This window comes from Malurus melanocephalus, unplaced genomic scaffold, assembly GCF_030028575.1.
Source record: "Malurus melanocephalus ecotype Western Australia unplaced genomic scaffold, MMel_1.1 scaffold_835, whole genome shotgun sequence".
Taxonomy (NCBI): domain Eukaryota; kingdom Metazoa; phylum Chordata; class Aves; order Passeriformes; family Maluridae; genus Malurus; species Malurus melanocephalus.
This window is the reverse complement of record NW_026624067.1, coordinates 66,083-82,072: the sequence shown is the minus strand read 5'-3', so window position 1 is coordinate 82,072 and position 15,990 is coordinate 66,083. Positions and strand designations below refer to the sequence as shown.

Below are 15,990 nucleotides of genomic sequence, written 5' to 3'. Positions count from 1 at the left end.
TAAAATGTCAGTAAGAAACAACTATTGTCYCCCTCAACCTGGAATATATTTGCAATTAAAACATTTGTAAGATATTGAAGTGTTTGAAACATAAGAGTCTAATAAAAAATAGATCAAATCCCCATCTAATCTGAATTTGACTTCAGGAAGCCAAACTGTGCATCTATTCATGCATATGGAAAATGGAAGTGCTGGTTCCAACCCTTTGCAAGGCTTTGAGCTGCACAAAGGCATGCAACTGTTTTACCCCAAATGTTACCATCATGCACAGTAAGCATGATATTTCTATTCTCACTGGGGAACAGGATATTGAAGCTTTGCCAGTTAGCTCCCAAATTTGTTTTTAATTGGCAAATCTACAAGCCAGKGGAGGTTTTGATTGGATTAGGAAAAATTTCTTCCCTGACAGGGTGGTCAGGCATTGGAACATGCTGCCCAGGGCAGTGGTGGAGTCACCATCCCTGGAGGGATTTAAAAGATWTATAGATGTGSCACTAAGGGACATGCTTTAGTGGTGGCCTTGGCAGTGCTTGGGTTAGTGCTTGGACTTGATGATCTCAGAGYTCTTTTCCAACCTAAACARATCTGTGATTCCACAGACGAGGTCAGACCATGCTAGGTGCTGTACAAACACAAAAGGATAATCCTGCTCTAAGGACCAACTACATGCAAAATAAATAACCAGACACCAATGATCAACATGACAGGCTGAGACCTTGGCACAGCAGACACCTCCTGCTGCCAAGTTTTTGTTTGTGTATGACAGATATGACAGCAAACAAGAGCTTTAAAAGAAGGTTTTGAAAAAGCTTAACAAGTTCATTTTCAGACTGCTTCCAGACTGAAGAGCAGAAGGCAAAAGAAACCTGTGGCTTGGTATGAAAAAAATCCAGCCAGTGGTGAGAGCTGAAACAGTGGCTAGATCAAAAGTGAAGCAAGCATCAATATTTTTATATTGAAATATATAGAAGGATGTATATATATATATATATTTATATATATTAAAAAAAAACAAGTACTGGTTTGTGTACCACTGAGAAAGTATCTTTTGAACTAAACATGTATCAGATGCCAAAGCATTAAGAAAATGCACACATCAGATCAGTCTTCTTGTTTGAGGTCTCAGTAATGCTGCTGGTCAAAAGAAAATACTACAAACGTTTCAAATCACTGTGCAAGTTACAAATCACTAAGTCAGTGACTATTAGAGTCAAAATCAGCTTCAGTGTCACTCCCTATTTAACACTTCTATAAYTACGAACACTTTTCATACAGAAGGCATTTCTTGAAATGAACAGCTACTACAATGAATGCCCAGGGATTACCTTCCTCACTTAATAAGGCTGCAAATAAATTCCATTCTGACACAATCTTGTCTTTTAGCCTGGATTTAKAAAGAAATAAGCCATGTCCAAGCAAAGTGGAGATGCTCAGCTGGCCAGCAGCATAATTCAGGCTAATGTCTTAACTGCTCACCCATCCAAAGCTATCATAAATTAAAGAAAGAAGATGCTGTGGGTAGGAGCCCATTTGTTTGGCTAAGAAAGCGTGAGTTAGCACACACACACAGAGGTGCACAGAAGCCAGCTAAAGTGATTTTTTTTCTTCTGTCCTGCATAAAAGGCTCAGAAAACGGAATTGTTACATTCACCGTTTTACCTGGACAAGCTCTCTGTACGCAGACTTTGCCAAGTTATAGGGCACCAGAAGATTTGACGCCAGGAAGTAGAGAACTTCCAAGCCGGTGAAAATCATGGCGAATTTGTTGATGATGACGATGGTCTCGAGCGGGACGAGGCAGAGCCGTGCCAGGAGAGGGAGCATGTGCGCGGAGAACAGCCAGATCTGCTTGGTCTTCATGACGCAGGAGCAGAGCGTGCACACCACCAGCTGCCCTGGAAACGCGACACAGCAGTTCAGAATCAAGCTGATTATCCCCTTCAGGAAAAAGCGTATTTTAATACGTTATCTTTCCAGAACACCGTTATCAACATCCAGCATATTATGACGGTTCTAACTAGGACATCTCTGTTATGAAACCAGGCTCCTCTCCGTGTCTTTTGCTGGGTCACTAAAGTTACCCTTTCCAAAGTGCGCACAGCGAATGCTTTCACTTCGCAGATTAGTGAGCTGTAAACCCAAAACACATGCAGGATCAGATTAATAAAGCCCCAGGAATAAATCATACAGAGGATAACCCAACAAGTCAGCCCTCTTCTTTCTCACCACCCCCAGCTCAGCTGAAATCCCATCAGTATCTACACACAGCAGCTTTTCTGAAGCCCAGCTACACTATTTCATCCTGACCTACACAAAAAAGCAATCAGAGGTCCCAAATGGCTTTTAGAGCAACAATATTTACACTGTCAAGAGGAATTAYTGGCCAAGAACAGCAACAGGAGAACAGCCAGGTCAGCAGCTGAGATTTCAATAAATTCATAGCGCCCTGAGGCACTTGCTCAGAATGATCACTGAAGCTTGCAAGTGACAGATAATTAACAACTAAATTCTCTTTAATAGCTGRTGGGGACACAAGCATGACCACATCCCCCCCACACACCCAGAGATTTGGAGGGTGGTATTTCTAAAGCACTAAGACCACKCCAGTACAACTGCTCCCATCAGAAWCACTGAAGTTGTACCTTTGATCCCAGAGGAAACTGAATGGGGCAAAACKCACATTGCTGGGCTAAGAACAATCCTCACTCATCATTCTGCAGTAAGGAAAATTTTTACTTTTACTGCATATTACTCCATATTACTTGAAAACATACTCTTGTTCTCCATCTTTCTTGTTTTATATCCAAACAGCACAATACGTGGTACTAAACCCAACTGTCTCTGCCCTGTTTTGGAACCACCTCCGCCGATGTTTGCATGTCATAACTCTCCCTGAAACCAAGAGCTGGCTTTAGAAAAACAGAGGAACCAGAGCAAGGCTGGTAACATCTCTAGGTCAGCACGAACTCCATGTGCTCMCATAAGCTCACTGACCTTGTAAGCCCTTCTGGACTGGCTCAGGAGGGAAGCTGCGAGAGGAGAAACAGCAGTACCAGGGTTTTGCTTTCATTCTGCCAAGCTTCCCTACCTAGGGAAGGACTTCTGCTCTCAAAATAACTGCAACTGAGCTGAAAGCAATCTCTAATCTCTACTACTTAAGCATACAAAGTTCTCCCTCCTTCACGCTGTCTTCTTTCAAGTTAAATTCCTACTGTCAATTTGATAGATGTGTTTTTGAATTAGCAGATGTCTCTACAGAACAAGCACCCTTGCTCTCAGCAAGACACTATCATCATACTGGGTTTTCTGAGCCTCAGAGAAAGTTACTCTACTCATCTCTTTAGATGTTCAGCAGACTCCAGCTCTGAAGCATTCTCCCTCTGCTTTGTTGTTCTCTGCCCACACACACATTGCTACAACCCTATTTAAGACACCACCAGCACACTGCTGTGCTGTCATATTCAGGAGCCTGGCAGGCAGCTTGCGAGGATTTCTGCAACTCATGGTAACTAAGGCAACTCAGCTTCACACACAAAGGGACACAAACACCAGCATCCAATATGTTCTTCAGCATTTAATAAGAGTGTCGTCATCTGAAATCAAATACTGCRACAGCATCACATTAAACAATGCAGTGCTCTCTGGAATTACTCTGGAGCTCTCCAATCACCAATTACAGCCTCTGAGTCTGGTCTCAGTAAACAGCAGAAGCTGCTTTCCTCCAACAGCCACGTGTGGATTATGCTACTCATCCCTGGCCCTCCTGTGTTTTTCATTTAACACTGATCAGAAGTTACTTGTCATGATAAGGAGAACTATACACATCATCAACGGAAAACATGGAGTACTTTCTCTGGAGGTTCCAATCTCCTCCCTCAAGTGTGCACCCTGTCAATTCCCAACCCCTGCAGGAAGGGCGTGAATGTCTCCAATGGACCTTTCAGTGCTGGTATTTCCCATCTTAAACTGKGGTAGCAGCACCTTAGTTCGGAACAGCCAATGTCCCTCTGCAGCAAATCTCACTTTATGTCCAGGTGGGGCTATACAGCATCAGTCATCAACAGCACACAGCAGGATCCCCTAGAGAAAGTAGCCTGCACCTCATATCAAAGCATAGATTTTAACACTCTAGGTATCTGCTAAGACTATCAAATCCAAGTGAATGTTCGCACTCTGCAAACTGCAATGCTGTGGCCTGAAAACTGACAGACACAAATAATGAACCCAACAGCTGGAACACACCAACCCTGGAAGACACCAACCAGGTTCCTCTGCTACAGAATGGAGCAATAAGGAAGAAATCCATTGTGTGAACTTCCTGTCCATTCTTTTCCCTTCTCCAGACCTCCACAAATACATTAAACATTGCTGACAGGTAGCCAGAGCCTCTCAGCTCATAAGCTAATGGAAAATGTTCAACAAGAAAGCTGACATGGCACAGCCACTGTACAAGCCACTTGGAGCAGAGAAGCATCTCTATTCTATTCACAGTTTTAGAAAGCTGATGTTACCAAACTCCCTGGCTACATCAGTGACTGTTACTCAAAAAACAGGGTATCCTAAAGTTACAAAACCCCATTATTGCACTAAGAAGAAGCAARTCTTCATGGTAGCATCACTTCCAAAACTATGCAGCAGTTTTGAAACGTTCACAGCTGACATGTTCCCACAGTAGCACACTCATCCAAGGGGTCGTCTCCAAAGACATTTATTTCTTCCATCAATGAACTCAGGAACATGTTAGTATCCCTAGACAGCAGTCATCAGACTGAGTTAGTGCAGAGGAAGAAGTGACTGTGAGATCCTATTCTGCACCTACTAATGAATAAAAGCATCAGCAAAGGTTACATTTGTGAACGAACTGATACTGTACAYCATTCCTTTAATTCTGACCAGAACTTTAGGAACCAGAGCTGCAGCAGTAGCACCATTATTCCATTCCCTCATGCACCTGCTTTCACCTGCTCACCACTTTGTCAGCAGTGCTGCAGCACAACACCCTGTCAGAATGTGTGAGAAGAAGATGGAGCAAAGCACCTGCACATTCATTTTGCTGTGAAGGTGACACCACTCAGAGCTGTGCATTGCTGAGACTCCACTGAATAAACAYCCTTGTATACAACAAATCTGAGAAAATATTTCATATTTATACAAAACAGTGTCAAGCCTCACAGACCACTTTCACAAGTCTTYCCCAAAGATGACTGCTTGTCATCAAGACCAAAATTACACTTTAAAGTTGGCTTTAAAATAATAAGGAAAATTAAGAATGAGGATATTAAGTATGTTAACACATACACACATGTTAGTACAGTCACAAGCACCTATTTCTGAAACACAATTACAATAAGCGGACACTTTAGTCTGACACCCACTACAACCCAAAACTGTATGGGATAAAATCATTATCTTCTTCYCAGTTGTTTTCAATCCCTATTAGAATCTGGATGCAGCATACTGGTTGGACTCTCAGTTTAGTTTTTATGTGTTACGGAATAACACAGTGCCTGCTGACCTCTTCCTGCCCAGGCCTGCCTRCTGCTTTGTGAAGCTCACTGAGGGATTCTGCTTTAACATGGAACCCTGCACCTGGGAGAGATTCACAGGACTAATTACAAATACTTTCTCATAAAAAAAAAAACCACACCAAAAGCTTTAGTTGTACTTTGGTATCATTTGACAAGACAGAAAAACATACCTAGACATTCAGAAGAATCTGAATTGAAACAATATTTCCTTTAAAAATACCAATGTTACTTATATTGAAAATTTTAAAAACAAAGACAAATGCCACATTTGAAAGCAAGAATGCAGGCAAACAGGAGATGGATAAATTCTGTCAGATCTAACATACTGTAAAGCAGAAAACCCATTTCTATTTGCCAGTAGCAGCTGCAAGTAAACAGAAAGCAGCTGAGTTTTGCCAACAGTACATGGCTGACTAAATCTGTCAATAATCTGATGAAAACCATAGATCTTAGTGAAAGGAATTAAGGAAGATTTTTCTTCCAAGCTTGTCTCATTCTAAAATACGCATGGTGTGTGTGTGTGTGTATTCCAATATCCTCTCACGAGAACATATGGTTTGCTGCAGCAACCTTAACGCTGAATTTATTCTCTTCCAGTCCAAAGTTCAAAGGGTAAGGAAAMACTCTGGGAAATCCAGTTCTTCATGATTTATTTGGGATTTTTAGGTAGGGAAGTCACCTCTGCCATTAATCAAACAATTTAAATGTGTTTGACTTGCTATCCCTTAACTCTTTAAATAAAAATATCCCCAGGACTATGCCCAGGACTCTGTAAAAAAAAACAGTTGCCATAGTCCCTTGCACACATCAACCAATGTATTTCACCATTTTTTGTAAGAGAATGACAGTGTTCAGCTCTAAAGCCAATAAAGAATTAATGTGTATAACACCTGAGTTGAGAAGAACACTACAAACACACGTTACTATTGAAATTTCTACAGTACTTTCCACRTAAAGGTTATTATAGACACTCCAGTTGTTCTGAATCAGACTGCAAGTCTGAGAGTAACAAAGACAGAGCATAATAAAAAGACCTGGAAAATATTTCAGAGCTGCAAGGATGGGGTACTGGTAAATCAGTGGCATAGAAAAAGCCAGGCAGGGTACAGCTATCCTCTCATGCCTCTTGCATATTAATAAGAATCACAACAAGTTAAAGTAATAAAAGAGATTTGAAACCAAGAGGTAAAACGTGCACAGGTTTCAATGAAGAGAATTAGAGCTCCTCTCAATTATTTAAAGCACTTACCTACTAAAGCAGTCATGAAACGGTTCATAGAGAGAGGCTCCAAGTACATTGGTCCTTCATATCCTGATTCCAATTCACTCCTCACATAATCCCTAAAAAAAACAAACCCACAAACTGTTATGATTCATCTGATTTAGACAAGAAGCAATTTATTCATTCCACATATATGTAACTYCAGTGTATGTCACAGCCAATTAACTAAATTGCAAAAAGCAATACTAACACTACTGTTCCAGCAGCCGCGCTGATGGAAGGATCTAACTGAGGCATGACTTAAGCGAGAGCAGAATTATCTGTAATTAGACTCACTGGCAGAGCTGTAAAAATCCTTTGGGACATCCAAGCTGTTCTTCAGAGCGTGGCCTCAAACTGCTTATTGACAAAGCCTCTTAAGCACCATTCCATTTTTAAGTATCCTTATTAAGTGTTTTTCTTCCTAACAATAATTTCTTTTCCCAACAGCAATGTGTGGAAAAAAAATTGGAGAGCTTGACAGAGAGMTCTTCCTATTTAATGCTTATAGTATTTTGCACATAAGAAGTTCTTTGCATTCAATTGAAAAGTAAGTATGAAGGAAAAGCAATAGTCACGAACTAGAGTCAGGAACAGAGTTGCTACATCACCCTTTTGTCCAACATGATTAAAAAGTTTGGTTCTCTCCTACCAGATACCCACAAACTGACAGAACACTATTCACAGACACAGTAAGTGAGCCTGAAAATCTGTAAATCCCCTCAGAAAAGGCAGGCTGGGAGGGTGAGCTCARCAACCCAAATGAAAGGTAAGAACCTAAGGACCCTAAGCAATTTTCTTCTGTTGATAGTCACCCATTGGCTCTGCCCTTGAGTAGGTTAACACATCAACAGAACTCAAAAATGAGCCTCACACTAAGAGCAGGCATTTCACACCTTTCAGAAGCTGACCCCAAAACAGCACAGCAGGAATTCTGCAGTAGCTCCTTAATCCGCTGCCATCAGACAGCAGGCAATACTCTTGACCTTCCACATCCAGATGCCAGGCTCGTTTTTCTGTCATGCCCTGCGACCCTTCCTGCTTCACTSCAGGGCAGCAGCAGCTCCACCCTCGTTAGGACACCACCAGCCCTGCCATCAGCAGCACAAAACCCTTGTGCTATTATCTGGCTGATCCTGTCCAGCCATTCACATCTACCTGCATCACATCACAGGAATGCCAGACAGACACACTTGATCTGACCCCACATGGAGCTCCCAGAGTCTGCTCGCTCGAGGGGCAATTCAGTTGTTCCATGTTTATTTATATCAGTGAGGCAAGCCACACTTGCTGGGAACTGATGCAGACAAAGCACAGCAAAACAGGACCGGAAACCACAGCCAATACAAGAATTGCTCTTTTTATTTCAGTGCAGAAATAGATGCAACTTAGTGCTACTGGGGCTGTTCACTTCTTCCCAGAAGTGTGGAAATACACYCTGATCATAGGATTAGCTTGCTACCCCAAGCAAAGGTATTCACGTTTTCACTTGCAAAAAAAAAATCTCTGGAATTCAAGACATAAATCTCAAAGTACTAAGACAAACACTTCAAAGCCTGTTCTTCATAGCTGACAACGCTGCCTACTCASAGCAGCTTTTCAAGTGTCATAGTATATGTGAGGTATGTTGAAATGCATTCTTTAGACTGCAACCTACAATTAAAAACACATGAGGGTTGAAAAGGCACCTAAGAGGACAAATCTCCCCCTTGTTCTCAAAGTATAGCTAAGCACTAGTACTTTTTTTCCACCTCCCAAAAACTATAAGGTTGTAATCCTTGGGGCAAAGCTGGTTTTCTTTCATTTATTTACATCGTATGGACYAGCAGAAAGCACAATCTGAAAGCATTAGCAACACAAACAGGATAATCCTTCAGTTACAAAAGAGAGAAAAAAAATAACAGCACTTGCAAGATGCTGAAGATGGATTTTGGCTTTAGCAAAATCATGCTCCATCCTCAAATTCTGGGTGAAAACACTGGCTATTTCTAAGCTGCTGGAAGGAAAGCAGTGAAGACATCAARTTTCTTCTTTATTTGTTAGGAAACAGGTTACAAAATCATCCAGGATACCAAGTGCAGGAAGATGACCTTACACAACTTAGCTAAGAGACACGAACAAAGCTGCACTTAAAGTTGCTTCTTCAACACCAGCGCATGCTTGGAGATGACCCAAATTTCTTYGAGCTACATTTCTTGCTGTTGTCTGATTCAGTCATCTGCACAGAGGTCTGCACTTGGCTGAATTCTCTAAGTAACTCTCAATTATAACTGAGTTTTAGGCCCACCAGTTTGGAGATGCAATATTTTATGATCTCCTAAATTTTTTAAACAGTATTTGTAGATGATGTCTGAATGAGGAAAGTGAAAGCAATGATTCTCTTATTACCAGTACAAACACAAGGATCTTTTGGCACAGACACCAATCAGAAGATGCCTCGAACAGCTGCAGTGCCATACAAGATGCTGAAAAAAGCAAGTGCCTGCACTCAATTTTGATCAATTAAAGCTGTATTAATCTGCAGCTTTTACATTTGAGGATTGTTCACTTTCCTGCAGCAATGTAAGAAAACAAGAATGCTAAAATTGTTATTTACRAGTTAATGAAATGACTGAAACTACATTACTTTGGAAAATCAGGATTTAAGATAAAGCTTAGATCAGACTGCCTGTTTTTCATTCTGCAGATGAATTCTCAGCCTCATTTAATCCAACTGCTGGCCTGTTAACAGGTACCCATGGACAACAATTACTAAATTGCCCCACAAAGGTAAAGAGATACAGAGCTTCACACGTGACCATTTTTTGYTACTGAAAGTGCAGAAAAAAATGTTACTAAAAATATGCTTTATAATTGACTGGCATAAGGCACAGTGGTTATCTGACCTAACTGACTCATATTGCTGACATTTACTTTGGCTGATTAATCTCCACTGTCAACATCAAACACACKCTCATAGATTTCTAATGTCTATAGACAATCTTAATTTTAAGTGTATTTAAAGTTTATCCATAAGAAACAATTCAGTTTCTTACTCCCTCCCTTCTCATTTTAAGCTCTGTGAGGCTCAACACACTTGGGATACAATCATAATAAAACYGCAAAACATGAAATAAGATAATGATTGGACTCCAGTTTTAGCATTAATAGTGTGTTTAATTGCATCATTTCTATTCTGCATAACTGCMTCACTTATTTTCCCAAGCTGCTTTTTGCTGGAAGTGGGAAAAAAAAAATGTGATCCTTTTAAGCAAGACATTTGTGCTGCTACATATAAAATAAAACCAGCATCCACCTTCCTTGTCAGGAGCAGCAGAACTGTGGTAAATTAATTTAGTTCGTTAAATTCTTTTAAACTGTATTTTTTTGTCAGGAGGCACCCAGCTCAAGCTGTCCCATTGCTGTGCCACTCCATTATTAAACTAATTTTTCTTGGAATTGGAAACTCTGCAGCAGGAAACCAGTCTGGATCTCAGACCAGTTTCACAACATCTTGTCTTAAATATCCAAGTGCTGGTATTGGGAGAGTTCACCAGGTGCTTCTGCAGAAGGAATTGAAGGGTGAGTGTTAAGATTCCACAAGCAGATTTGGAGAAAAGATCTACACCTTCTCAGTACTGGGATGTTTTAAAGTCCCTCCCCTGTTACACCGATCTGTGTAACGTGCACAAAGAAAGGGGCTCAACTCCCTCTCAGCAATGGGAAATATAATCTTTTAGATACAAACTGCTGGCCAAGGCTAAGGTTGGATCCAGGTCCACCTACACCCCTCTCTGAGAAGTCCTTTCCAAACTTTGTGACTCCAGGAGGGTCTCCCTGACAGACTTGTTAACKGCTTTTTCTTTATTCTTTTGGTAACAGGGAACAAACTCAGCRTAGAAAAGGGGATGCCCTTGGCCAAGGTATTGCAAAATTGGGAAAAGATTTATAGAACAGCTCAATTATCTAAAAAGCACACAGTGGCCTTGTGCCAGGAGGAATGGCCATATATTACTAGGACAGCTTGTGGGGGCCCCGGGAAATCTGGCCACTACATGGAACTTTCAATCAATTAAGACTCACTTATTTACGACACCGCTTAGAGGATAAAAGCCCTGGACAAATGCATTACTGTTTTAGGAAAAGAAAATTGGATACACCAGTCCCGTGTCAAATGAGGGGTGAGTAACCAGCCAGCTAATGAATGATGGCACTATGAAGAACTCATACTCTGAAGAGATGAAGTGGGACAGCTCACTCACCACTCTTGGTGCTGTTAACCCAGATGACCACAGCTGCATGCCTAAGTACAAAATCGATGCACAATTCAGTGTGGTACAAAGTTAACAAGGCTAAAGAGGAGCTAATTCCCACAGATTGCTAGGAGTTGGTGACCAGGCCTCTGTAAAACCCAAAGAAAGAGCTCTCATTTTTTGTGGTGAACCCAATACAGTTTATGATCCAACTTTAATAGAACCAGCAAGAATGAAGTTGATTAACCCAGAGCTACAGTTGTTTAAGACTCAAGCTGCTGTGTGTGGTTGGACACTGGGTTTCAAATAAACAAAATATTTGTTAATGCAACCTGTGGAAAGAATTAATACCAATCAGTGTCTCACTGCCAGCACAATGAGCTTAGTTACCACCCCTCCCCCAGTTAGGGAGGAGTTGATCCCACAAATTTCTGAAATCAGGACTGGCTCTTAGCTGCATGAAAGCACAATTGTACATGCAATCTGTGGTAGCCACAACCACAAGAGAAAGGTGTATCTTACACRTCRAATTAAACTGATTTTGAGAGAGAAWCCCAACTGTGGTGATATCCAGCCAATTTCCCCAYATAAACCCAGAGTAACAAGGCCACAGCTTGTGTCTCAACAGTATGTACCACAGCCCCAATCCCTGTGTTAGGATTGATTCCCAAAGGAACTAAAACACAGAGTATGGGCCCAACAAAAATGGCAGAGTATCAAATGGCAGTGTCAATGTTGATGCGCGTGTTGTAGGAGAACAACAGGSATTTATTCATGAAAGTAAAACCATCAAAGCTCAAGACATTTGTTTTGACACTGAACAAAACATCTGTCACTTGAAATACATTCCAAAGAAACCCCTGAAACTGTACTTGTCTRTGTTGGAAACAGATGTGTTTGTGTAAGAACTCTTTGTAATCTTATGTTTGTAAATAACATCACTGTAGGGACAAATAATCACTCMATTACTTCTAACTGTAATAACACTGTGGGATGCAATTTTAATTATTCAGCTCCTATTAAGTCCTATCAATAGTTACAGTCCAATTAYACTCAAGCTAAAATTTACTACCTATCCCCATCAGAATTAATCCTACACTGGCGAGGAAACCACTAAAACACTATRACCTGCATCAACTGCTGGAACATGTCCAAAACAATGGACCAAAACAAAAATTCTAGTCACATTCTAGTCAATTCAGTACAGACGAGATGCATCATGTCATGGAAAGACTGAAGAAGGAGGTACTACACTGATGGTGGAAAACTCTCTTGGGTGGTCACTAAAAGTAACAGGAATCTAYATTCATATGCTCCATCCAGTGGTGACCTTGTTTGCTCTGTTTATATTGTGCCTGTTGCTTGTAATAACAGTGTGTTGTGAGAATAAGGGTTGTATTTAAAGGCTTCATGAGTTCCTTCCTTCTTATTGAAAGACTTCATGAGTTCCTTTTGACACCTTAGCAGGAATGCCTAATGAAAAAAAGCCAGACTGTTGTAAATTAAATTTAGTTAGCTGCATTCTTTTAACTGTATTATTTTATCTGAGTGGCTTTGCTTAGTAAAAGTAGCTAAAGCTGCTGGAGTTTTAGGCCACAAGCTCCAAACTCTCACCAGTTCCAAGCTCTCACCTAGAAAAGTCAAACTTATCTTGAACTTCTGCTCAGTTACATGAAGGGAGGCCCTGAGAYCAGTGTGAACTGGAAGATAAGGAAGCCACAACTCAGCAGAAGCTGCAACCCACCCACATAAAAGCAGCCAACACCCACCTGGAGACAGAGAAAGAATCCAACAAGAACAAGAAGACCTCAGGCCAAAACCCATCACTAGGCCAAGTGCTGTGTGCAAAGCAGATGAAGAGCAGACTGGGTGGATGGATGTATTGACTGTAAGGGTACAAAGGCCCAGGGATTTGTGTACTCTGGGTTCCTGGCTGGAGGCACCCAGCTCAAGCTGTTCCTACTGCTGTGCCTCTCCATTATTAAACTAGTTTCTCCTGAAATTGGAGACTGCTGCAGGAAACCTAAGGCAAAGAAATTTCATTAACAAGGATTTTGGTTTTTTAAAGCTGACTTCTCTTTTTTTCCATAAACAGAGGGTGTGTTATTTCCACCCAAATTGCCAGGTTAGCATGCTACATACAAAAGCAGCCTCTTCTGGGACGCTCCAAGTATTCACAAACATTACCTAAAACATCCTTACACATAAAGGTAATTCTCAGTTCTGCAGGCAAAGAAACAAATATTTAAGAAATTAAGTGACTTGTCAAGGTCACATAAACCTGGAAGTTTGAAGTCAGAGCTTAACTATAAAATTCAGATGAACTTATTCCCAGACTTGGAGATGAACTGCAAGCTATTTCTGGGGTGGAAAAAAAGCACTGAAAGCTGAAGTCTTTCAACAGCTCAGAATTTCCAGGACACTGCAGAGTCACAAGTGCCAGATGATTCTGGTCTTGTTCTATAATTTGCACGAACCAAACTGGCCTCAATATAAGACCTCTTCATTGGTCTTAAATAGCATCCCAACTGGTAGTGCAYGCAAGCAAGTCCCTGGAAGTTTTCAGCTCTAAGCAAAATTACAAACAAAAAACACTAAATCACAGTCTGCACATGTGACTACTGTATGTCTTGTTATGATCAGGCTGCTAAATAGAAACATCAGTTGGAAGTGGATAGYTTTGGCAATAAGAGGAAAAGCTCTGCCAACAGATATGTCTGTCACATTTTACTATTTTCAATATAAAAACGAATAAGATTCAAAAACTCTTTTGTAAAGCTAATTCAATTGCCACTCCCCACATACGATTCCTGATTATACAAAGGCTTCAGATGAGAGCCCCTTGCACTGTGCTTCCTTCCAAACCAAATCAGCCTTATGCCTAGGGAATGGGTAAGCTCACTCAAAAGTGTCAGCAGCTACATTTGCCTTGCAAAATACCTCGGGAATACTGCTGGACTATTTGAATCCAAGACATCTTTTAATTAAATATATTTTTTGTGCTAGTTGATGCAAGATTTAATTAAAGTCTTTATTAACTCACTCCAGGAGCACCAAATAGAGAAAGCTTAATAGGAACACATGGAAACATCCAAACAATAGTTACCAAATGTGTTACAATGAAGTCTATAAGGTCCCAAACCTYAAAAAGCAACAGAAGTCAGAATTCCTATTACACAGAAACACAAACAAGGTATAAAAGGCAAACACTGCTATGCCTTAATGTATCAAMCAAATGCATAACATCTCCCTTTCTTCTAAAAAATTTAAAGATCTGGAGTGGCCTAAACACCTTCAGCTGTAAATGTTCTGGACCAAAGCCCCACATCTTATGGGCATTTGTTACCGGCTTTATTATTTCATCACAAGTTCTTAAATAATGTTTAGGCTGCTTTTTCTAATAAATAAGCCTTTAACCCTATAAGAAACACCCATAGACTCYATCTATAACAACTCAGACTCCCCTGATGATGACAAATAAACCCTTTTTTCCTTCCTACTGAGGCAATAAGAGGCTATAACTTCTCTCTTGTATGCTSATCCCTTTCAGGAAATCACTAACTGCAATTCTGACAGCCACAACAGTGACATGTCAAGTCGTCCCAAAACCTTCATTAACACTCACCTGAACTGCAACATATCAAGAAAGACATTCCAGCAAATGCTCTGGAACAACRATTTTGATGCAGAAATAACAAAACTATCACTTCTATTAAATCAATTGAAAGCACATTTTTAAACRTTTCCCATCAGCAGGCACCAAAATAAGTCAGGCTCAAGTCCATATTTTCAAAACTTCCCATGCAAAGCCTTTAACATGATAGCAGTGTCTTTGGTTCCAATTAAACATCGTGTCAGTGTGAAGGTTTACACTGCCTTTCAACAGATTTAGCTACAGCCAAACAAAGATGGTTGATTTTGTCTTGTTTGACTCAGTTCTCCAGCCTCTCACTCTGCATTTTAGATCAAAAAAACCTGCTTCCATTGTCAGTTCATCTTTGTGTAATATATTTTAAGAATAAATTCCACTACTACTTTTCAATTACTGGATTCTGGATCCTTAATTGTTCTCATCTGAGGTGCCAGGAAACAAAAAGTAGCATCCTGTCTGGTGTGTAAAACACCCCAGTGCTGAAAGCATGTTAGCTGAGCRCTGGGTAAGTTAGATTGCTGCATCAGAGGCCACATTTAGTCTTGTGAGTGCTTTCCCTCCCTAGATTAGTGGACATTACACTCCATAGATAGCTCAAAATTCCTGGTGTATTTTCAATGACTTAAAAGAACTACTTGACTGCATATTTAACTCTGTACACTTTTCTAAAGACAAAGAACAGCAAGACATATTTAGATCTCTGACATAGAAAAAAGGCCTCCACTAAACCATTTATAGAAGATATTAACGAAATAAGACTTATTTCTCTAATTCCCAAACCAAGCTAACAAAATTAATGTCTTTATTCTTACCTGGAAATTTGGTGCCCAGCATAAAGCAGCAGTGCAGTCAAAAAGTACAGGTAAAGCTGAACCAGGTGTTGCCTTGGTAAAGTTAGGAGYACAACACTTAAGATGTAACCTGTAACAAAAAGCAGAAGTTGATATTTAAAAAAATACCACCTGATGCCAAATTAAAATAACAATTTGCACGTTCATAATTTWCAATGAGGATACACAGGCTGAACTCCATACTACTCATATTATAGCACATATTAAAGCATACTCCAGCCATTAGGCTTGCATAAATCAAGGACAAGCCCTGACACAAGCCTAGGTTTTGTCAGTATTTATTGCAGCAGCTCCTGCACTTCTCAATAGCATTTAGTGAGGCTATTGAAAATGACCCAATGCAGATCCAGCTTTACTCTTCAASACCATGGCCTGGCTGCCCAGCTGCCTCTCCAACACGCAGAACACTAATCCTTATTTTCATGAGGACCTCACTCATACCCAAATAAAGCAGTAGTTTGAAGTC

General features: G+C 40.5%; 1 protein-coding gene across 7 annotated transcripts in view; it reads right to left on the bottom strand.

Annotated features, from left to right (window-relative positions):
* Nucleotides 1-15,990, bottom strand: part of RNF145 (ring finger protein 145) — a 51,642-nt gene that overhangs the window by 11,472 nt on the left and 24,180 nt on the right. For all 7 annotated transcript variants that reach the window (XM_057385500.1, XM_057385501.1, XM_057385505.1 and 4 more), the window contains 3 exons: nt 15,486-15,594; nt 6,778-6,869; nt 1,660-1,895 (listed from right to left, as the gene is read on the bottom strand). In XM_057385500.1, the coding sequence (XP_057241483.1) occupies nt 1,660-1,895; nt 6,778-6,869; nt 15,486-15,594 (437 nt within the window). The remainder of the gene's footprint in view (nt 1-1,659; nt 1,896-6,777; nt 6,870-15,485; nt 15,595-15,990) is intronic.